The sequence below is a fragment of the Pteropus vampyrus genome, unplaced genomic scaffold, assembly GCF_000151845.1.
Source record: "Pteropus vampyrus isolate Shadow unplaced genomic scaffold, Pvam_2.0 Scaffold10, whole genome shotgun sequence".
In the NCBI taxonomy this organism is placed as follows: Eukaryota; Metazoa; Chordata; class Mammalia; order Chiroptera; family Pteropodidae; genus Pteropus; species Pteropus vampyrus.
Genome location: NW_011888791.1, coordinates 6,064,384 through 6,089,000, shown reverse-complemented (window position 1 = coordinate 6,089,000; position 24,617 = coordinate 6,064,384). Strand labels below are relative to the sequence as shown.

Genomic DNA, 24,617 nt, shown 5'->3' with positions numbered 1-24,617 from the left:
TTTTTTTTCCTTGAAATATTAATTTAAAATATTAATAATTATGTTTTGTTTTGTATTTTAGCTAATTCTATTATCCTTGTTTTCCAAATTCTTTCCCCATTACTTTGTCTTGGTTTTGAGAAAATTCTCTCAAATGTCTGGTTATCTGCTATATTCAATTCTAAGAATATGTTTTAAAAAAGCTCACCGGTAGCTTTGTTGATCAATAGTAAGCTTTATTGTGAGTGTATTAGCTGAGCTGTTTCACCAAGGCCCCTATTTGTCAGAAAAAAAAGATAGCCTTTTCTCCAGAGCTCATCAGTTTTCCTAGACAGGGATTTTCTGCATAGAAGGCATTCTCAGAACCAAATGTGAGAAAGGACTGTGATGAACATGTAAACTTTCACTTAATATCACTTATTTAACTACAATATGTTGCTTCTTGTTTTTGATAATTCCAGGTGTCTTAATTCAAAGTTTCTCTGGTTCTACATCCTCGCCCCCGCCCCCGAAAAAAAAAAAAAGAAAATACCAGTTTTCTTAAGGGATTGACTAAGGAGTTGGTAGAAGTTGGCAGGTAAAGGGAGGAGGTTAGACATTAAACTGTATGAAATATGGGAGGAGATCTGAGTGCGTAACTTTTCTTATATAGACTTTCAACCAATTCTGATTTTGGACTCAATTACACTCTAAGAGCTAAGTGGTGTCTCCAATTTCTGAGCTTTTTAGAAGTTCTGTAGCATGGCATGCATAGTTCTGTCCTTCAAATCAAGAGCTTTGAGTTAAGCTTTCTTTAATATGATAAGCAGTGGCCACTCCCTGATCTGATTCTTTTCTTTTAAAATTATATTTCTGTCATCTCCTCCCCAGTCTCTCCATCCTTGGTGATATGTGTTTAATTGCTGTTGTTATTAGTTTCTTTTATCATCATTTTAGTGTGGTTTTAGGGGTGGGGGAGCATGTTTAAAACAACTAATTCTACATAATTATCTTAAACATAGAGCTGTTAGTTTTCATATTCTCAGAAGGAATTTATTTCTGACAGTCTGAAATACCTTCTGAGAGTCTGAAAACTAGATTATCTGAGGCTAGAATTGTAAAAGAATTTCAGTGATTAGTTTTTATCAAAAATATTTGTATAAATGGGTCAGATATTAGAAAAAAATTTAATCATTATATGGTTATAAAATCACACTATTTGTAAATTTACTTTTATTAGGAATTATATTTCACAGAGCTTTTGGAATACTTTTATAGCTCTTAAAAATGATTTAAAGACAAATAATCTTAAAAACAGCAAGAGAAAAGCAGTTAGTTACTTATAAGACTGTCAGCTGATTTCTCAACAGAAACTTTGCAGGCCAGAAGGGATTGGCAAGAAATATTCAAACTAATGCAAAACAAGAAACTATAACCAAAACTACTTTGTCATTTAGACTTTAAGAACAGATAAAGAGCTTCCCAGACAAGAAAAAGCTAAAGGAGTTCATTGACACCAAACCAGTATTACAAGAAATGTTTAAGAGATTTCTTTAAGAAGAAGGAGAAGAAGGAGAAGAAAGAAGAAGGAGGAGGAAGAAGAGGGGAAGGAGGAGGAAGTAGAGGAGGAGGAGAACAACAACAACATCTAAAATATGAATAACAAAATGGCAATAACTACATATCTATCAACAATTACTTTAAATGTAACTGGATCAAATACTCCAATTAAAAAACAAAGATGGCTGAATAAATAAGAAAACAAGACTTTTACATATGCTGCCTACAAGAGACTCACTTAAGATCGAAAGACACACACAAACTGAGAGTAAAGAGATGGAAAAAATATTTCATAAAAATGGAAACAAAGAAACAAACAAAAGCTGGGGTAGCAATACTTATACCATTCAAAACAGATTTTAAAACAAAGTTTATAACGAAAGACGGGGAAAGACCTAGTAATTCTACTTTTCGGTATTTACCCAACATTCAAAACAATAATTCGAAAGGACAAGTGCATCTGGTGTTTATCAGAGCATTATTTATAATGCTCAAGATATAGAAGCAACTGATGCCCAACAATGGCTAAATGGATAAGAAGAAGTGGTACATATGCACAATAGAATATTACTTAGCCATAAAAAGAGTGAAATCTTGCCATCTGCAACAACATGGATGGACTTAGAGGGTATTTTGCTGAGTGGAGTAAGACAAATGGCAAAGAAAGACAAATGCCATATGATTTCACTTACATGTTGAATCTAAAGAATAAAATAAATGAAAAACAAAACAGAAAATCATAGATATGGAGACTATTTTAATGGTTGCCAGATGAGAGAGGATTTGGGGGGATGGGTGAAAAAAGGGGAAGAAATTAAGAAGCACAAATTGGTGGTTATAGAATAGTCATGAGAATGTAAAGCATAGGAATATAGTCAATAATATTATAATAATGATGTACAGTGTTAGATGGGTACTATATTTATCAGAATGATCACTTCATAAGTTGTATAAATGTCTAATTGCTATGTTGTATACCTGAAACTAATATAATACTGTATGCCAACTATAATTGAAAAAATTTAAAAAGTTATTTAAAAACAGAAATTATATATAGGTTGAGGTATGTATGATATGTGAGTTTTCAGAAAGGATAAAAATGGCAACCTATATTATTATTATATAAATAAATAAACATCTTATGAAATATAGATAAATAAAATAAAAGGAAAAAATGATGTCATATAAATGGAGAAACATAGTTATAATATTTTTTCCAAATAATAATAATATTCTTGATTGAAATAGTAAAAAGAAAAATAAATTTCATAGTTGCTTTTTAAAACCAAAGTGGTACAATTTTTCTACCACGAAAATTTTTAGAAAATTAAGTGGAAGGAAATTGCTGCTTGTATTTAATAAATCTTCCCAAATTGATCAAAATTTTAATTTGGTGTCACAAATATTTCAAAATATCTAATAAAATCATCTCATTTTATATCAATCAACAGTGTAGCAATTCCTCTTATAAAACTAAAATTCCTCATCAAAATAATGAGGAGTTATCACTAAATTTTATTTTAGGTAGATATTAGCTCTAAAATCTAGAAACTTATGATCAGAACATGGGATTGAATGAGAGATATACGTTTTCACTATTACAAAAACTCTCCAGGACTGGCTTTGGCCATAAAATTAACACTTCATAGAGTACATTTTAGAAACAACCTATTACAAGGAATTCAAAGCTAAATTCTAATATTATTTATTAGAATTTCTATTAAATCCACATCATACTCTGCCTGAGTTTGTTGCAAATATAATCCTCACCTGCAGATTATTTTGGATTTTTCTTTCTATACCCATCATGTGTTCCAAGTTCTCTTGAGATTGATGAACATTTCACTTGTGGGACCAGTTTAGAAAATAATATAGAAATTTGTCTAGTGCAGGTGATGATTCTAATATCATGACTCTAAACAGAAAAATAGGTCCTATTGTTTTACCGTTTCCTAAAATACTTAAAGCAAAGGACCTGAAATGAAGTTGCTCACTTGTTTATGGTTTATAAAAATGAATATCTACTGAATCAAGCAGTCCAACATCAAATCAAAATCCAAACACAGATGAATGTTAAGACTGTAATCCAGTTTTAGACACCAAGGTTGCTAACTTTAAATAGCATTAATAACCTAATTACCTTCTTATTAACAGTGATAGAACAGGTTTAAAATTATAAATATTCCTGTGGAAAAAAGATACTTAAACCTTAAAATTACAGTCTTCTGTCATGGTTATATTTGACACACATGGATTCCTCAAATAGGCCTAGTTGTCTCTATTGTGAACTGTTCTTATCATTTGAAAAATGTTTGAAAAATTACTATCTGAAGTTTATTTATCTGAACCTTTAACAATAGGCATAACTCTTTAAATGCATGTCTAGATCCCATAAGAAAAATCTCTTTTCTGGAGCTGAAGGCAAAGCATTCCCTGGAAAATTTATATTGGAGAGATATCCATAGAGTCCATAATTTATTACATGTTATTTTCTCAAATAATATAATTTTAGACAGCTTTCTAATAAATCCTGGCCACCAAAAAAGTATTGAAAATGGCATTTCACTGTAGTTTGTATCACAGTGACTTTTCACTTAAACAACATAAAACAAAATGTTCGTCAAGTCCAGGTTAGTGGGAAAAATCTCGAAAAAGTCAAAGAAGAAGGGAACAGAGATAATGCTTTCAGCATGGCTGCTTGGAAGGTGGCACAGCCTTAAAAGACAAACAGAGGTTGGAAAAACTGGAAGGGGCAAAGTCATCATTTCCGCCGAAGTGTGCAATAGGAACTAAGTCACTGAGGCACTATCGAGTCTGGACAGCAAGAGATATAAATAGATAGAAAAGAGTGGGTATAATGCAGAATAGTACTGAAAAGGCTTTGTAGTAGTAGGAGGAGAGGAGAATGTTTTCAAGAGTCCTTAAAAATGTCATTTCCCTCTCTGTGTTTGATTTTTAACCCATAATTACATTTTTTAAAAATTATTATTATCAAACCTATTTAAGTGGCAATGTAAGTCACAATCTCTTATTCATAACCTTTGGGAAATGTTTTTCAGAGTATTTCAGATTTAAGTAAGATAATACAGTATATATACCATGTATTATGTAACACATCAAGCAGGATCTGTGGTGATACTATGTAATCAAACACATTCTTTCCTGAGCAAAACGTGATTATTCATATAAAGTAGGGTAAATAAAGAATATAAAATCATTTATATTTTTCCACTTGAGTCATTTCAGGTCAGAAGTTGCCATCAAACTAATTTACATCAGGTTTTGCTGAAAAAAGTTACAAAACAAAACAAAACAAAACACATCCATTTAATTTTCAGAACTTATTAGACTTAAGAATTGTGTCTAAGATATTGAAGTTGTATATTTTAAAACTTCATGACCAAAAATATAGTAAAAAAAGCATAGGTACATACTCTAAAAAGTTATATCATAGAAGTATTTAATTCATTTAAATTAAATTTAATTTAAAGCTATGAACAAAAATACTCAAAATGATATTTTTTTGAATAAAGTATATCTAACTAAAAATATTTAATCAGGAGATGAGGAGCCAGACACTATACTGAAGTTAGGAAGTTTGGAGAAGGCCAACCTTTGTGCCAATAAGAACAGGGGGAGAGCAGCTCATGGGATGGAGATGCCCAAGTTATGCCAAGAAATGCCTAAGGGACTAGAACATTTAGAAAGATTGGAACATGGATTTCTTCTCTCTTATACTTTTCAGGAAGAGAGCAAGCACCTGAATGTGGAAGGTGAATCACAAATGTAGCCCTGTCAACCACTTCTCAGTAACCTAAAAAATTAAATAAAATTCAACGCAGTATCTGATAAATAGATTTTATATAATTCCAATCACTTTCCTAACTATACAACACTTGTCTTGCATTGAAAAAGGAAAGAGGAAAGAACAAAAGACAGGCAGAAAACCAGGAACTCCTTACTTGTTACTTATGCCTGAATTCCTTTAATGTGAGGGAAAAAATTATTTTATTCTAACATTAGAGAGTTAAATAAAATGTAAGTTCTTGTAAAAAGGCAATGGAGTGATGAATAGATCTATTCAAAAGATCAAACTGATTGTAGCTCCTTATTTTATTTTTGTGAGGAAGAAAGTAAGGAGACCAAGAGGATTTTAAACATATTTGCTAACAGTAAACAGTGAGAAAATGAGATTAAGAACAGAAACCAACACTTTCCAGGCGGCACAGCATTGGCTAATGTACTGATCACTTTCAACTGAGTTGGATCAAAAACAGACTCTATACAGATAGTTTGGTCTTTCACAAACAAATAGCTCCACGTATATAATGTGTACTTAAAAAAATAAGAATAGCTGAAATCACACACAGGTAAAATTAACAAAAAAGTTAAAGTATGTACAACATGATTCTTTAAACAAACATAAATATTCATTTATATACTTACATGTAAAAATAAGAAGTATATGGTTTATTCAACACTAACAGTCATTGGGATTGTCGGTAATTATTTATTGTCTTAATCTTCTGGTTCTTAAATGGTCTTTAAAAAATATTTCTAATGTTTTCATAAAAATTATGAAAATGTCTAATAGACATTCTTCAGGAAATATATTAAATCAGCTATCATTATTTCATATACTTTTTATTCTCAACTAAATAGAAGTCTATTTTTAGCAATAAACCATAGGTTTTCACAATAGACAAACTATAAAAAGTTTATCTCAAGTAGTAGGACAGAAAAATTCATAGTAGACTTAACCATAGTTGCCTGGGTAATTTACTTACAGTACACATCCACTCTGATTGACTTTATCGCTGGGGACCCCAAGCCATTCTCTGCTTTACAGTAATACCGGCCTCCTTGGTGTCGCTGAATATTTGTAATTCTCAAAGTCTCATTGAAGACACTTGAGTCTTGGAATCTGTCAGAGGCACTTCCTGCTGTTTTGGTCCACCTGATCTGAGCAAGCATCAACAAAGATTGTTACTTTAGGTTGGTTTTTTCACAGGGAAGTCAAAAATCAAATCATTTGAGGAGTTCGTTTTCAGAACTACTACAATGCCATCCTTGGCCAGTTATTGAAAAATTTAAAAAAGTTTATACATACAATTAAATTATAACATTGTAACTGCAATGTCATCATTGTATAGTGTATATAAGTTTAATTCAATTGCATAGAATTCATCAATAGCTTAATCAGTGCAGAGGGCAAATAAATATAATATAAAGGGAATTAAATATAAGTATAATCAACTCGCTTATCTGTGGTTCACTTACTGTGATTTCAGTTAACCTGCAGTCAACTGCGTGCGGCCTGAAATGTTAATAAATGGAATATTCCAGAAATAAATAATTTATGTTTTAAATTGCACACCACCATTTTGAGTCATATGATGAAATCTTACACTGTCCTACTCCATCCTGCCAGGGATATGAGTTATCCTTTTGTCTGGTATATCCATGCTGTGTAAGCTACTGCCTATTAGTCACTTAGTAGCCTTCTCAGTTATCAAATCAACTGCTTCTGTACTTGTGCTCCATTAATTCTTGTTTATCCTAACAATGGACCCAAACCAGTTCACATACCATTTATCACACTATATAGTTATAATTGTTCTATTTTACTATTAGTTATTTTTATTAATCTCTTACTGTGCCTAATTTATAAACTAAACTTTATCATAGGTATGTCCATATAGGAAAAAACGTACTACATATAGGTTTCGGGACTGTCCATGGTTTCAGGCATACACTAGAAGTGTTAGAATGTATACCAGAGAATAAGGAGGGATCTACTAAAGTACACAGGAAATACAAATTAGTTTCTCTTTTTGTTGGGCATTTAAGATTTTCTTTTATATTTCTCAAACCTTGTAAATACATTTTATTTATTACTACAGGTACTGTAGCTAGGCTCTCAATTTCTTTTTGGACATGCTTCATTATTTTGTTTCAAACTTCTTATTGATTTGAAGAATTTAAGTATATTGCTATAATGGCTTTTTGAGATTATGCATAATTTTATACACCTGGTTGTTAAAGGTGTAGGTTTTTTTTATATGACTTTGCTTTAATAAGCTTACAAATGACTTGTCTGTTTTGATAATTAGAATTCACTTTACATCAATAATTATTTCCGAAAAATGCGCAAACTTTTCCAAAGAAAACATTTCTATTACACTGCCAAAACACTCTGAATATCTAAAACATTTAATTATAAACAATACCATTCTTTTAAACACAGCTGTGTATGACAGACTTAGTTTTTGCTATCAATAAAGACCAGCATTCAACTCAAATTTTGTGTATTTTAGTTTATAAAACCTGAACAAAAGCCACATGATGGTACTGCAAAGTGATACAAAATAGGAAGTAAAAAGGATTTGGTTTTATTTCTCTCCTTGTCCCTGCTGTATTATATATTTGTTTTTATTTTCAAATTGAGAAATGGCTGATAAAACTCCTCTGGTCAACACACATGAAGAAACATGAAAAAATGGCACTGAAGACTATGTCTTCAAAATTGAAACCCTATAATACTGCCATGATGTATGCTATCTTTATATAATGTTAATTAAAATATATGATCTAATGACTTTAAAAGTACCTTTAAAAAGCCCTCCAAATCATTAAAATGTCAGTATGAACAAATCATATTTGTCCTTAATTGTTGGGTAAATAAAAATATTAATTAGAGATAATAAAAATTGACTAATTTACAAAATTAAATATCAAATACTTATTCAACACTTTGTGCATGGAACATACACAGAAATAAACAGCATAATTACAGATTTCAAGCAATTTATAAACTGATTACAAGTATGCATATAAATAACCAGAGTGTAACAAGGGCACTGGTTTGATAAGTAGTATTTCCATGGCGAAATCTGAAGTTCTATTTTCATTTAAATTTTAAATCTACAGCTAAACAAATAAAGAAGACAAATGAATAAATTACATATTTTTGTTCTTGTATATGAATATACTAATTCTCTTTAAGATATTAGATATTTCTAAGATATAATCTAGGATATAAACAAAAAACAATTTCAATTAAGAGACTAAGTTTTCTTTGATGATCACGATATAATAACTAAAATTGATTTTGAAAAATAAATATTTCAGAAAATAAAAAAAAAAGTGTATCAGGATAAAAAGAGAGGAAAATGGCCTAGCACTTTTATTAAAAATACATTATTAAGATACAATGATTAAGTTGTATAATACTGGTGTAGTACTAAAAAATTGTTCAAGAATAGGGGAAAAGAGAGGTAAGAGTGTGTATGCACTTGTGTGTGTGTATGAGAAAGAGACAGAAAAGAGAAAGGTGAAAGAGAGAGAGAGAAGAAACTATGACATAGACTAGCAGTTATCAAACGTTTTAGTCTTAGACTACCTTTACACTCAAAATTTATTAAGGACACCAATTGTTTTTGTTTGTTAGAATTATATCCATTCATAATTATTGTATTAGAAATTAAAACTGAGACCATGTTAAACTATGTATTATCAACTCATTTTTAATTATATAATAAACTAATGACATGTTAACTAGAGAACATTTTTAGTCTGAAAACTATATTTTTCAAACAAAGAATAATTGAATAAAAAGAATGGAATCATTTTATAGTTCTTCAAGTCTCATTAGTATCTAGTTTAGTGGAAATGATCTATCTGGAGAATCATATTAGTGTCTGAATGCAATCTGTTGCAACATGTTGCTTTGCTTGAAGTATTTGAAGAAAATCTGGCCTCACAGTATTTGGTTGTAAAGGGAAAGGTATTTCAACAACCTTTTCAGAACATTGTGAATAGTCTTTGATATCACACTCAAAAGTGGTAGTGTCCTAATATTTGCTTGCAAAGTAGAATGTGTAACCATATCGATGACCTTTTGGCACCGTTATGTTAAAATACATTGGTCTATCCTGCACTTTCTATAGCTTTTTACTCATACATGATTTTGTAACATCATGCATTAGTCATTGGAAAATATAAATTCACAGATATTCCAAATGTTGACACATTTCATTTTATAAGACAAGTCATTTTTATTAATCTCATCATCAGTATCTTCAGTAGAGTCTTTAAGTGTTGGGAAGCCATCATGCAGATTTTGACATTGATAGATTTTCCAAAATTCTAGTTTTTATAGTAAAACATTTTATCTTAAAATTTTATCATTAGTAACACATATAGCTAAGGTGCTTTCTTTGGGATGGCAGTTTCACTTCACTTTTGAGAATATATTTGCCAAATACCCAAGTCTGAATAACCATAATTTGTATAACAATCATTTGTTAAAGTAAAAAACACAATTTTATGAAAAAAAAGGTGTCTAATACACCACAAAACTTAATCACACAGTCTGTTACCTTGAGAAAACCACTGTACATTAGTAAACAGCAGAAGTGTTTTATAGAAATTTTCCGTTTTGTCACACAGAACATTAAAAATATAGTAGTCAAGTTTCAAAATATGAGTTTTCTCCTCCCTTTCTCTACTCTTTAAAACTAAATACTGAAAGGAAATAATCCTGAGTCACAGAAAGATAGGAATCTACTCATTGAGAGGGCTTACAAGTTATATATGTAATTGAAGACGCACACACACACAAAAAAACCTTAGACATACTCTGATAAAAGTTGTGATTTTGAAGTCTACAAAGGAAATCATGTAGGCTTCCAGGCAGAAGGAACAGACTGTCACAATGTGTCAGAACCTACTCATTTCCTAATATTGACTCTCCCGTTTTTTCATTGCAATTGAACCTTAAATTATCCATCAGATAATGGCTGTCCAGGACAAAGAAAACATTGCCCAGTTATCCATTCAGCATGTTCTTGCCAGTGTATTTCAAGCAGAAATATCCTTATAAGAAAGCAGTACTCTACATTTAGCTCATTTCAGCATGTTTCCACTGGCTCTCATTGTGGACCATGAGCTTATTTGAAATGAACATCAGGCACAAAGAAGCAATAAAAGAGAAGAATATAAATTCTTGACATCACAGAGTTGTACCCACCTGACCTGAACTAGTTATAGCTCTTGATTTCTACATGAGAAAGAAATAAAATTTTATATTATGTCATAATCTGGGGGGATTTTCTACCACTAGCACCTAAGTCTAATTCTAATTGATAAGCCTGGGTGGTACAGGAGATCAGTTTGTCTTCAAGAGTCTCATCTCTACCACTGAAAGCTCAAAAACAATGGAATAACACCTGCAGTTACTAAAAAAAGAGGCAGGGGTGAGGGGTGGGGTGGGTTATGTGTATCTATATCCCAGTATCTGACAGCCAAAATCTCATTCATCTTAGTGTGAAAGAAAAATATTTAGTGCTATGCAAACATTCAGTAATCTCAAAATTCAAATAATCCCACCTGACAAAAATACTTGAGACAATATTAAAACCACCCAACGAATAAACTGGATGTGAAGCAATGATATAGAAAAGTATATGGTGGTGAGCATTTAAAATGAGTATATGTGCATTTGGTGAATAAGTATGGTTCATCTGAGTAATATACAATTCAAGTACTAAATAAAATTTCTTAAAACCAAAATATAAATATATATAGAATAAAAAGATTAGTAATATTTTAGCAAAACTTTGGAGTTTGGAGTGGGTGTAGAACATGAAGAGGAGGTAAAACTCTTAATTCCTTGTGGGAAGAAAAGGAAAGGGAAGGAGAAAAATAAATTATCTAAAATCTTACACTTTAGAATAGTCGAAAGGGGGAAAAAGTGTGTCTCTAGGGGAGAAACAGTAGGTATTTGTTTACAAATACCAAAGAACTATAAATATCTGATTAAAACAATTTTTATAATACACAATTCCAGAAATGAGAGGGAAAACAAGATAAAAGAGAAAGAGTAGAAATAATAAGAGTTTGATAAAATGAGCAAAAATAGAGCAAAGAGAATAGAGAAATATATAATTTTAAATAAATAATAACCATAGAGTAGAATGGAAACAGTTGTATCAGTCACAGACTAAATGTGAATAGATTGAATTTGCTCATTATAACAGTCTATTAGACTAGATTTAAAAGAAACATGTTTATATGCTATATCAAATACATATATAATTATATATTATTATATAACTTTACATTTACTTATATAATTTATAAATTATTAAAAGTAATAAGTTTATATGCTATTTATCAAATATATTTATATATGTGTGTGTGTGTATATATATATATATATATAATTTAATATATACTAAAACAGGCGGCAGTAAAAGATTAGGAGTCAAGATTGGAAAAGACACAAAGTGGTAATAGAAATATGTAAATTAAAATCAATCATCACTCAGAAGTGACAATATTTATATAGAGTAAGATAAAATTAATAATACATTTTCAATTTAAAACACTGATAGGGAAAGGTCATTATTTTATGTAATGTTAAAAGTCACAACTTATAGAAAAGATATAGTCATTAATTAGTATGCAGTAGAATACAGAGCAGCTAAAGTTACAAAACAAATTAGAAATGGAAGAATTTGAGAAACATGAAGTTGCAATGGGAAATTCCAATTATATTTGAGAATTATGCAGTTCTAGATAATACGATTTTTCTATTAAATTAAAAAAATTATTAAGACAGGGAGAAACTGAAAAATAGGATCGACGCATGACTAATAAAAATCTTCCATTCATAGAATGGATTTTTTTCTAATGTCCATTAAAAATTCACAAAAATTAATCACGTAGTTGGAAGCAAAAAAACAACCAACCAAACAAACGAAAAACAAAACCTTAAAGAGCAGAGATAGTACAGGCCATGTAATCTGGACTTTATTCAATACAGTTACAAATGAATAATCAAAAGATGACAAATACATCGAGTTATTGTTCAAAGAGAAAATTAAAAGGAAGATTGTTAACTATCTAGAAGTCAAGAAATAAAAAACCACTTCATACTAGAATCTATAAATATAGTGAAAGGGGTGCATAGAGGAAAACATAAATCTTCTATATTAATGAATGAATAAATAAATAAGTAAATAAATAAAATGAATACTCATCTAATTTATTTTAATTAACATAGATTGCTGGACTCTAACCTAAACTACTGTTTGTTAATCAATACAAGAAATGTAGAACTAATTCATCTTTATTTTTAATTTCTTCCCCTGGGGATTCTTCTGAGCTAGCCTGGCATAGGTGCACAGAATTTCATTGGAGAAACAGTAAAACACACAGGAAGTACCATAAGAAAGCTTTATGGATAACTCAAGTCTGGATATCAGCAATTAATTCAGTAGATAATCTACATGTATCTGTTGAATGAAAATATAACACTTAACTTGAAACCTGAGTGGTTGGTAGATTTAATGATGAAGATTAGGTGCTGCTGTAAAACCAACAATTAACAGTGATTTTTACAAGATAAAAGGTAGATTCTGTTGTGTAAAAAAAATTCTGGAGCAAGGCAGACCAGTGTGTACTCAGGGCTCTGCTCAGAGTCTCAAGCATTTTAGAAGTGCTTTCCCTACCTTGTGTTACTTGCCCTCAAAGTCTAAAATAACAGTTATAATCTAGTTGTTACACCCCATTCCTAGCAGAAGGAAAGATGAAAAGACAAAAACTGTCTGCTAGTTGTCTTTTAGAGAAAGTTCTAGGATGCTGCCTTGTGATGCTTCTACTTAGATTGTATAATTATAGCCACATCCTTAGCCTCAAGGAAGACTGGGAAATGTTCTCCTTACCATGCATGGTACCTCCCTCCCAGCCTCCTGCTAAAATTTGATGTTTCAATAACTCTGGAAATAGAGGATAAGGGATATTTGAGACAACTGCAAGTCCCACAGTGGGAATGAAATCTGATTTCAAATGTGCTGCATTATTAAATATGATTGTGTTTAAATTGTGACAATGACTTTAAGCAATATTTTCCATAAGCATAACATGAAAAGAAGATACTAGAATTTAGGAAATACTTTTTTATTGCAACTCTCTACTTAATCTGAAGAAACAACACAGAGATTCTCTTAGGTCACAGAACATGACACTTGAATTAATGTCCAGTGAATGAAGATTTGTTCATTGAAGCTAATTTTTATCAGTTGCCATATACATTCAGATCAATCTGTAGAGACAAATCTGAGCTTTGTCCCAGTCTTGTTTGTACTTTGAAAGAAGATTCTATTCAGTATAAGAAAACAAGAAGAGTAAAATAAACATTATCTTGTCTAATATGCTATAATTATTGGGATGATTTGCCACCACAGCCTTTGGGAGCTAAACAAAGACAGTTACGGAGTGTCAGCCTGAAAGAGTATAAAAGAATATCTACGACGGTAGGCGATTATGAGTAGATGTTGCTCATTACACTTTCAAAAAAAAGAGGTTATCTTCTTATCCTGAAGTAATATCAGGAAAAATTACAGAGGAAATATGTTCTCTTTGAATTATTTAATACAATAAATAGAATTCTGAGTGGCACAGGACTCCAGATCACGCGGGTTCAATTTTTAATAAATTATATCAGTCTACTGTAAATTATAGCAAAATGTCATGTCACGCTTGTTTCTAAATCTAATTTTATAGAAAGAACCACAATTGTCTGACAAAGCAACAAAATTTTAACATGAAAACATCTATACTCTATGCATAAAACACTATATTTTTCTAGTATGCCCAGAATATTAGATATCACTACTAACATTACTAATTCTACTACTACTAATAGCAATATAATTTATATCTTTAAAAGATTTCTAGGAATTAGAATTATTATCTGGTATATGACCACAGTGTGATAAAGAAGAATTTCTCAGTATGTATAGTGTAAATAAAAAGCTCAGAAAAACATTATAAAAAAGAGAGGGGAAGAGAGGAGAAAGAGAGAAAGAGAGGGTGGGAGAGGGAGAGGGAGAGGGGATGGGGGGAGAGAGAGAGACTGAAAATCAATAAGGGGTCTTCTCAGCAGCCAGAGGATAGAATGGTGAAAGAGACGGAATCATCATGGTAAATGCGTTGGAAACAAAAAGAAAATCATGGGGTGAGGATGGGTGTTTCTGAAACTAGATAGGCCTAAAAGCAGAGACTTTAGTTTTTCTAATCTTTTTTTTTTGGCTGTAGCTTTTCTTTGAACTTAAACTTTGAAGAATTCACTCAACTCTCTTGTGCAAATACACAGTGAGAGAAATGAAATAAAATTAGTGTTTATCTTTAATAATGTCATGCTTCCTATATGTATGTGGAGCAATTACAATAGGGCTTGCTAGCATTATTTCAAATCGAAGATGACAGAAGAGTAAACATCTTGCTGAAATTGCTTATAAATACAAAATGTTGGGGATTGATGTAGGCTGCCTCGTGGAAGGGTTTTATTTTGCAGTGTAATTAAGACATTAATTATGGACTCCAACAAGTAACAGAATTTCACTTCTTTAAAAGTTTACAAAAATCATCATCTGATTTTAATCCCAGGACAAGCTTAAAAAGTAGGAAAAAATGTTTTCCCTATTTTACAGCTATAGTTTTTTCCATGATCATGTGACTCTGTGCCTTTGTACACAGGTCTTCTCATCTGAAAGTTCTTCTTTTTTCCTTCACTTATTATCTAGTTAACTCCCTCTGATCCTCCAGAAGTAATTTTGTTAGAAATCATCCCCTCTCCCGTAAAACCCTATTACATCCCATCTTCTTTGTTGCCATAGCATCCCGCAGTTCCCTCTTTGAGAGTACTCATCACATGTTATATAAATTAGCTATTTTTGTGTCGTTGCAAATAACTGGTGTTCTGCCTGATTCTCTGAGTCCCTTTATCCTTCTTACATGTACCTCCCTAGGATTCCCTGTTTCTCATAGAAGAAGGTCTTTGGGCTGTGGAGCCACTTTGCTCTCAGAGGCAGTCTTGGGAATGCTTGGGACTCTCCTCTCCACCCAGTGGGTCCTAGCCAGTGAACGCTAGTGTGGATATAAAATTCCAACTCCCTTGCCTCCAGTTAGGACAGATTATGAAGCAGAAGCATAATTTATACTCCAGAGTTTCTTTGTAGGATTAGGTTGAAGCTAATCTCCTAAAGTGACACCTTTGCCTGACTTCTTCCCTTTCCTCTCCTGCTTTCTTGATCTATTAGCAGTTTCTCCTAAGTGCACTTCCTTTATAAGTCATAGACACATGAATTCTCATCTCAAGTTCTACTTTTAAAGAACCAGACCGAAGATATAACTCTTTTGCCTTTAATAAACTGTAAACCATTACAGCAAGGATTGTTCTTGATCTTGGTATCTCCAGCCCAAAGCACTGAGACTGGAACATAGTAGTAATTAATAAAATCATTGCTGCTTGAGTGGATTCCTAGTACTATAATTATGCTGACAAGAAAACAGAAATTAGATAAAATCTCACTCCACGAGGCAACCACAATATATAGCAATGAGTTTCAGTTAATTGAGATGTTGCTCCTTTAATACATATTCCTTCAAACGAAAGTTGACTCTATTCACCTGCTTTTATTTTGAAATATGCCCAGATTTCTGTTTAAATTCTATGATATTTAATGAATTTATAGTAATACATTTAAATATTTTTTCCACTACTCTTTATAAACGTAGGATTATATTTTGAAACTGGGTCGGTAAAATTAGAGGGAAATATCAAACAATACCTTTCTAGTGTCAAAGTTTAAATTGTTATTGAATTAGAAATTAGCACCACTAGATAGGACAAAAATAAACTTTGATAAATAGAAAAAGTAAATTTATAAAGATAAATTCATTCAAAAGAACTGGCAATATTAGAGAAAAATAACAAAAAAACAAAACTAGAACAGGTGATTTGAGTTATGAATTAGTCTGTCATAAAACCACTGAAGTTTTAGAATAGACCTAGACTACTAATTGAATCAGCAGTACAATACAGCTGGTATAAAAATATCAAACACTGTGCTAAATATATTCAAATATAATTGAGATGTATGGATTTGACTTCATTTTTATCACAACCTAAATTTTTAAGAATTACATTTCATGTAAGCTATAGAAAAATAGGAAAAATGTGAAATATATTCTCTAATTTTTTTATAAGGTGAAAGTAAAGAGATTTGTTTAGCTGCTTCCTCATTGGCCCCTCATTCATAGTTTCTTTTGGCAGTTTCTACTCACATCCCTAACCTCTGAATGGTCGAATGCCTTAAAGCTTGGTCCTTTTCTATCTATGCTCTCTTCCTCAGTCATCCCCTTCAGTACTTTAAATATCATATATGTGATGATACCTCCTAAGATAGTATTTATAGTTCAGGCCTTTTCCCTGAATCACAGTCTTCTGGCAATACCACCTGCCCTTCATCTCCAATGTAACATATCCAAAATGAACTCTTGAGCTCCCCTCCAAAACCGCTCTCGTAGTCTTTCTCATTTCAGTTAATGGCAACTCCATCCTTTCGGTCATTCAGACCCAAAACTTTGCAGTCACCTTGAAAAGAGAATGCCAATAAAAACACAAAATCATATTATTACTCTTAATTCCAAAAAAAAAAAAAAAAAAAAAATTACCAGATCTGCGATGGACTTTGAAATCTGTGTTATAATTAGAGAAGTAGTTACATAGTCATTCAATGAACTTTCATGTTTGCCAGGGATCTTTATGACCCTTGAAGATGAAAACATAAACTAGATAAAATCCCATTCCACAAGGTTCCTACAATATACAGCGATGAGTTTGATGACTCATGGAGGACTTACAGGACTCATATAGTCATACTTGTGACTATGATACATTGTAGTGAAAGGATATAAAGTAATATTAACAAAGGGAAAGATTTATGGGGCAAGATTTGGAGGAAGACAAGCACAAGCTTCCAAGAGTCCCCTCCTCCCGGAGTCACAGAGGAGGCACTTAAATCCCTCTGTTAAATTATGACAACACGTGTGAAATGTCTATCAGGAAAGTTCATTAGAGACTCAGCTTTCTTAGGGGCTGGTCACATAGGTACCCCCTGCCTAGTATATACCAAAATTCAGACTCCCAAAAGTACAGCAAGTGTTCAGTGTCAAGCATACTGTTTGTAAAAAACAATTTAGGCATAGTGAACTATATTTAGATAGAAAATGGTGGGACTCTTTCTGAAATCCAAATTCCCAGATGCCAACTGAAGTAGGGCCAACACTCCAACAAGTAACAGAATTTCACTTCTTTAAAAGTTTACAAAAATCATCATCTGATTTTAATCCCAGGACAAGCTTAAAAAGTAGGAAAAAATGTTTTCCCTATTTTACAGCTATAGTTTTTTCCATGATCATGTGACTCTGTGCCTTTGTACACAGGTCTTCTCATCTGAAAGTTCTTCTTTTTTCCTTCACTTATTATCTAGTTAACTCCCTCTGATCCTCCAGAAGTAATTTTGTTAGAAATCATCCCCTCTCCCATAAAACCCCATTACATCCCATCTTCTTTGTTGCCATAGCATCCCGCAGTTCCCTCTTTGAGAGTACTCATCACATGTTATATAAATTAGCTATTTTTGTGTCGTTGCAAATAACTGGTGTTCTGCCTGATTCTCTGAGTCCCTTTATCCTTCTTACATGTACCTCCCTAGGATTCCCTGTTTCTCATAGAAGAAGGTCTTTGGGCTGTGGAGCCACTTTGCTCTCAGAGGCAGTCTTGGGAATGCTTGGGACTCTCCTCTCCACCCAGTGGGTCCTAGCCAGTGAACGCTAGTGTGGATATAAAATTCCAACTCCCTTGCCTCCAGTTAGGACAGATTATGAAGCAGAAGCATAATTTATACTCCAGAGTTTCTTTGTAGGATTAGGTTGAAGCTAATCTCCTAAAGTGACACCTTTGCCTGACTTCTTCCCTTTCCTCTCCTGCTTTCTTGATCTATTAGCAGTTTCTCCTAAGTGCACTTCCTTTATAAGTCATAGACACATGAATTCTCATCTCAAGTTCTACTTTTAAAGAACCAGACCGAAGATATAACTCTTTTGCCTTTAATAAACTGTAAACCATTACAGCAAGGATTGTTCTTGATCTTGGTATCTCCAGCCCAAAGCACTGAGCCTGGAACATAGTAGTAATTAATAAAATCATTGCTGCTCGAGTGGATTCCTAGTACTATAATTATGCTGACAAGAAAACAGAAATTAGATAAAATCTCACTCCACGAGGCAACCACAATATATAGCAATGAGTTTCAGTTAATTGAGATGTTGCTCCTTTAATACATATTCCTTCAAATGAAAGTTGACTCTATTCACCTGCTTTTATTTTGAAATATGCCCAGATTTCTGTTTAAATTCTATGATATTTAATGAATTTATAGTAATACATTTAAATATTTTTTCCACTACTCTTTATAAACGTAGGATTATATTTTGAAACTGGGTCGGTAAAATTTGAGGGAAATATCAAACAATACCTTTCTAGTGTCAAAGTTTAAATTGTTATTGAATTAGAAATTAGCACCACTAGATAGGACAAAAATAAACTTTGATAAATAGAAAAAGTAAATTTATAAAGATAAATTCATTCAAAAGAACTGGCAATATTAGAGAAAAATAACAAAAAAACAAAACTAGAACAGGTGATTTGAGTTATGAATTAGTCTGTCATAAAACCACTGAAGTTTTAGAATAGACCTAGACTACTAATTGAATCAGCAGTACAATACAGCTGGTATAAAAATATCAAACACTGTGCTAAATATATTCAAATATAATTGAGATGTATGGATTTGACTTCATTTTTATCATAACCTAAATTTTTAAGAATTACATTTCATATAAGCTATAGAAAAATAGGAAAAATGTGAAATATATTCTCTAATTTTTTTATAAGGTGAAAGTAAAGAGATTTGTTTAGCTGCTTCCTCATTGGCCCCTCATTCATAGTTTCTTTTGGCAGTTTCTACTCACATCCCTAACCTCTGAATGGTCGAATGCCTTAAAGCTTGGTCCTTTTCTATCTATGCTCTCTTCCTCAGTCATCCCCTTCAGTACTTTAAATATCATATATGTGATGATACCTCCTAAGATAGTATTTATAGTTCAGGCCTTTTCCCTGAATCACAGTCTTCTGGCAATACCACCTGCCCTTCATCTCCAATGTAACATATCCAAAATGAACTCTTGAGCTCCCCTCCAAAACCGCTCTCGTAGTCTTTCTCATTTCAGTTAATGGCAACTCCATCCTTTCGGTCATTCAGACCCAAAACTTTGCAGTCACCTTGAAAAGAGAATGCCAATAAAAACACAAAATCATATTATTACTCTTAATTCCAAAAAAAAAAAAAAAAAAAAAATTACCAGATCTGCGATGGACTTTGAAATCTGTGTTATAATTAGAGAAGTAGTTACATAGTCATTCAATGAACTTTCATGTTTGCCAGGGATCTTTATGACCCTTGAAGATGAAAACATAAACTAGATAAAATCCCATTCCACAAGGTTCCTACAATATACAGCGATGAGTTTGATGACTCATGGAGGACTTACAGGACTCATATAGTCATACTTGTGACTATGATACATTGTAGTGAAAGGATATAAAGTAATATTAACAAAGGGAAAGATTTATGGGGCAAGATTTGGAGGAAGACAAGCACAAGCTTCCAAGAGTCCCCTCCTCCCGGAGTCACAGAGGAGGCACTTAAATCCCTCTGTTAAATTATGACAACACGTGTGAAATGTCTATCAGGAAAGTTCATTAGAGACTCAGCTTTCTTAGGGGCTGGTCACATAGGTACCCCCTGCCTAGTATATACCAAAATTCAGACTCCCAAAAGTACAGCAAGTGTTCAGTGTCAAGCATACTGTTTGTAAAAAACAATTTAGGCATAGTGAACTATATTTAGATAGAAAATGGTGGGACTCTTTCTGAAATCCAAATTCCCAGATGCCAACTGAAGTAGGGCCAACATTGCAAGCAGGCCTTTTTAAAGCTGATATTTTCAGGCCTGTCAGGTTAACACTTCTTGCTCACATGTATACATTATAGCAGAAGTGTTATGTGAGCCTTCTGAAGAAGCTCCGTAAAAGAGAAGGACATGGGCACATTTATCTTTTTCTCTTTTCTTTCTTGTTATCAAATGTGAACACTGGGGCTCCAGGACCCATCCTAGACTGTGGAACAAACTCCAAGGTAAAAGTCATATGCTAAGGATGGGTCCCTCATGACATAAAGTCATCATACTATCTCAATACTCTCAATATCTAGATTTATTTTCTTGGCAGAATTGATGCTTATCTTATTTAAGCTGCGACTGTTTCTGCATTCAGTAATTAGTAGGTAAGTACAATTTGTCATGAAAAAATTAAATTAAGCAAAATATAATAAAGCATCCATTTTTAACATGTGCAGATCCTATAAATAGAAGCTCCACTCTGTTTTTCTAAATGCAAAATAATAAAAGTAGTACCCTTGAAAAACAACTAGAAATACACAAGGAAATAAGTTGCATGTTTTGGAAATGTTATGTTTAAAGCATCCAAAAGCTTTGAGTGCTAGTTCATGAGAGAAAAAATAAACTATTGGTTAAAAAATAAATAAAGCATTAAACTGGAGCTTCATGACTTAATCATCAATATGTCATTTTTATGAAGAGGAAGGTGCTTTGATGGCATATATTCTGACACATTTTTCTTTTGGTTATTTGAGTGACTAAGTACAAGAGGGTGGTCAAGTTTCACTATAATATTTTTTCCAGACTTAAAAGACTTCCCTGATTTAAACTTAGCACTTTTATACTTACTAATTAATATTTATTTTACCACCAAATTTTACAAATTAAAAATTTTTTTAAAGTGTTGCTACTGAACAGCTATCTTCTTCCTTATGTGTTTCTTATGGGAACATTTTTTACCATCATTCGTAATCTCATTAAAAGTGAAGTAGTGATTTCTTTAATGATTTTTTTATAAAAATATAATCTGAATTTATTGTAGTCACTGCAGAGCATTAGGAATATAATAAAAAATAAATTGCTCTATTCAGCTCACTCCAAGACAGTACTCTACTATAGCTATATTTCAATTTATTCATAAGACAACCAAATGAACTTTTGCTATTTAAAGTATTTAAAAAACACCATAACACTTATAGAAAAATGAGAATGTCTTTTGGCATTAGGCTTGACAGAGATGTCTATAATTGTGGTGTTCTAATATTCTAACAGATACATTTAGCCAGATTTTGCCAAATAAATAATTCTGTGCAATTCTATTTCATGCTTTCTAATAGTTTATCTAAAATATCAAAAATAAAATGTTACATTAAATTGGCCTAAGACAATATTTTCAAGTAAATTATTTGTCCCTTTGAATTTTTCTGGGCACCTAAAACTGGAAAGAGAAATTAACTTCTTTAATTCTTATGAGTACATTTTCAATCTTATGGAAAAATCTTTACCTGACACCTTACTCCTAAAATATTTGAGCAATTTTTATTTATTTTTTATTTTTCATTTATTTATTTATTTATGTTAGGCGAAGCAACCCTTGGTTGACTTCACAGATTGCAAGGACCTTGTCAGTTTATAATCCCTTACTTTTTATTTTTTTTTACGCCTACAGCACCTGGTCTTACTAGGTGGTCTCCCATCCAAGTACTAACGAGGCCCGACCCTGCTTAGCTTCCAAGATCAGATGGAATCGGGCTTGTTCAGGGTGGCATGGCCGTAGACTTGTTTGAGCAATTTTTAGAAAAATAAGAACAAAAACTCACTTAATGAGTATCTTGCAACATTCAGAGGTACATATGACCTGTATTCATAAACCAGTAGTTGCCACTGATGATCTGACATGGAGCTGAGGTGGTGATGATAGAGTTGAGGAACAATTGCAAATACAGATGAAGCTTCACTCCCTGGCCCGCTGCTCACCTCCTGCTGTGTGGCCCGGTTCCTAACAGGCCACAGACCAGAACCGGTTCACAGTCCAGGGGTTGGGGACCCCTGTCATAAACTGTCAAATTAGACTTAAACTCAATTCAACATCCAGATGATTGAGAGCTACCAACAAGAAGACATGCAAAAGTAAATTGAGGCTTCAGAAATAATATACATGACAAGGTCCATTTTAAATGTTCATGCACATGGCCCAATTTCAGGACCCTTCAATCAGACAGTATTAACAGTAAGCTAATTTTGCACACATTTAAAACATTTCAGCTCACTAAATTATTGTCAGAGTTAAATACTGTAAGAATTTATAAAGTTGTTTCAATTTTGAATAAAGCTTAGAAAGCGAAGAAATGAAAACTAATACTGTGTTGGATTCTGAACTAGGCACTTTTGCATAATTATCTTTATAACAACTCTACAAGTCAATAATATTATCCAATTTGCAGATGACTAAACTGAGATTCAGAAAAGTTAATCAACTTTCCCAAGACCATACGATTAGTAAATAGTGGTTCCAAGATTCTGACAAGCATCTGCATGACTCTATTTCTACTGAAAGTAGCAGATATTTGTTAAAGGCTTACTCTGACAAATATTTAAGTATCTCATTTAAACTTCACTATAATCATATCAATTATATACTACATCTCCATTTTACAGATGAGAAATTGACACTGAAGCAGTAAAATGATTTTCCCAAGATCCCACAAATAGTATATGGGGGAGGTAGAATCGAGGTCTCGCTCTATCTGAAGTCACAGACTGTTTTTAGTCTCACTCTGGTGTTAACAAAAACTGACGCCGGTGGCTCTAATTCAAGTTAGTTCAAAGGATCTTCCTCCAAGAGCAAATGAAAATGGATGGTTGCTTTAATACTTAGTAAAGAGAGCACACATTATTCAACTTTACTGACCCTCTGTCACATTTTCTGCACATGTTTATATTCTTACTAGAATATTTTTTTCCTAATGGAAATAGAGATAAAGAATAAAGCACAAAATTATCTTGTATAGTATCACCAGGATTCCTGGAACTGTGTGTTCGAGACAAGGAAAGAAATAAAAGGTGTTTGAATTTTTATGCTGGGCAAAGAGGGGAGAAGGAAGAATTTTTAAAGTTGAAAGAGGAGGTCTACAGAGAAGCTTGCCCTAAGACAGTGGTTTTCACAAACAAAGGGAAATAGATAGATATAATTTGGGTGGCTTCAAGACATATTTTCAACAGCGAGTTAGAGATTTTGACTTTTGTACAAATATAATAAAGATCAAATGGATTATAGGGATAAGTGGTTGATAAATTTCCCTATATGACCATGTATATAGTTCATTGATTACTTATCATCTCTTCAAACTTTTGACTTGGATGCCTTCTTATAATTCAGATATCAGAAAGATAAAAACTACCTTTACCAGACTCGCACTAAGGTCGCTGACAGGATTTGGGTTTTATCAATAACAATTCAGAAACAAATTAAGTTTCAAAGGAGGTGTTTTGTGAGGAATCAATTTTTGTAGGTGAGAATTACAGTAAGCATGGTTATGAAACAGACCCAGCAGTTCTGGAGTACATGTCTCAATTCTTCTATTATTAGTAAGGTACATGTTTCTTGAGGCTACTGGTTGGAAAAACTACTTTGTGATTCTTACAGGGAAAGCAATTCCCTCAGTGGGCAAAGGCTGTGAAGTTATTCTGGGAATAATTTCTGGAAGCCCAGCCTTAAAGCCTTCTTCAGCCCTTACAATTAGTTTCGTAATGAATTAATTACCTAGATTAATCCATTTATGCTTATATTAGCTAGAATAAATTCTGCTTTTCTCCTCATTCTCACCTGCCCTTTATCAGCTTTACCTTCAAAGTCAGGCCTAGCAAAGTAAAAGTGGAAGCAAGTTCAGCGCTATGTCACTTTGAGCATCCATTCTCCAAATGCATGCTCCTCTTCTAGGATTTATCTGTATTAGTATTTGCTGGAGACAACAATATTTATTCCACAAATATAAATGAGCATCATGAAATCTAAGTGCCCACTATAATTAATATATTGATACAAAGTCTTGGTTCTCTAAGTATCATCAATTCTCAAGTTTAAATGATGTATTCCAATCCTATAATTTTAATGAGAGAAAGAAGAATGATGGTAACTGGTAACTGAAGAAAGAAGTGACACCTTTAACAGAATGTAAATAATCAGAACTCATCTTCTGCTAAATAGAAACATTATTAGGAGCTGCA

At 32.4% G+C, this 24,617-nt stretch overlaps 1 protein-coding gene and 1 pseudogene across 1 annotated transcript in view; both read right to left on the bottom strand.

Moving 5' to 3' along the window:
* MDGA2 (MAM domain containing glycosylphosphatidylinositol anchor 2) overlaps window positions 1-24,617 on the bottom strand; it is an 815,380-nt gene that overhangs the window by 365,557 nt on the left and 425,206 nt on the right. The window contains exon 3 of the mRNA XM_023521599.1: window positions 6,306-6,480. Within this exon, the coding sequence (XP_023377367.1) occupies window positions 6,306-6,480 (175 nt within the window). The remainder of the gene's footprint in view (window positions 1-6,305; window positions 6,481-24,617) is intronic.
* LOC111731132 lies at window positions 22,051-22,169 on the bottom strand (annotated as a pseudogene).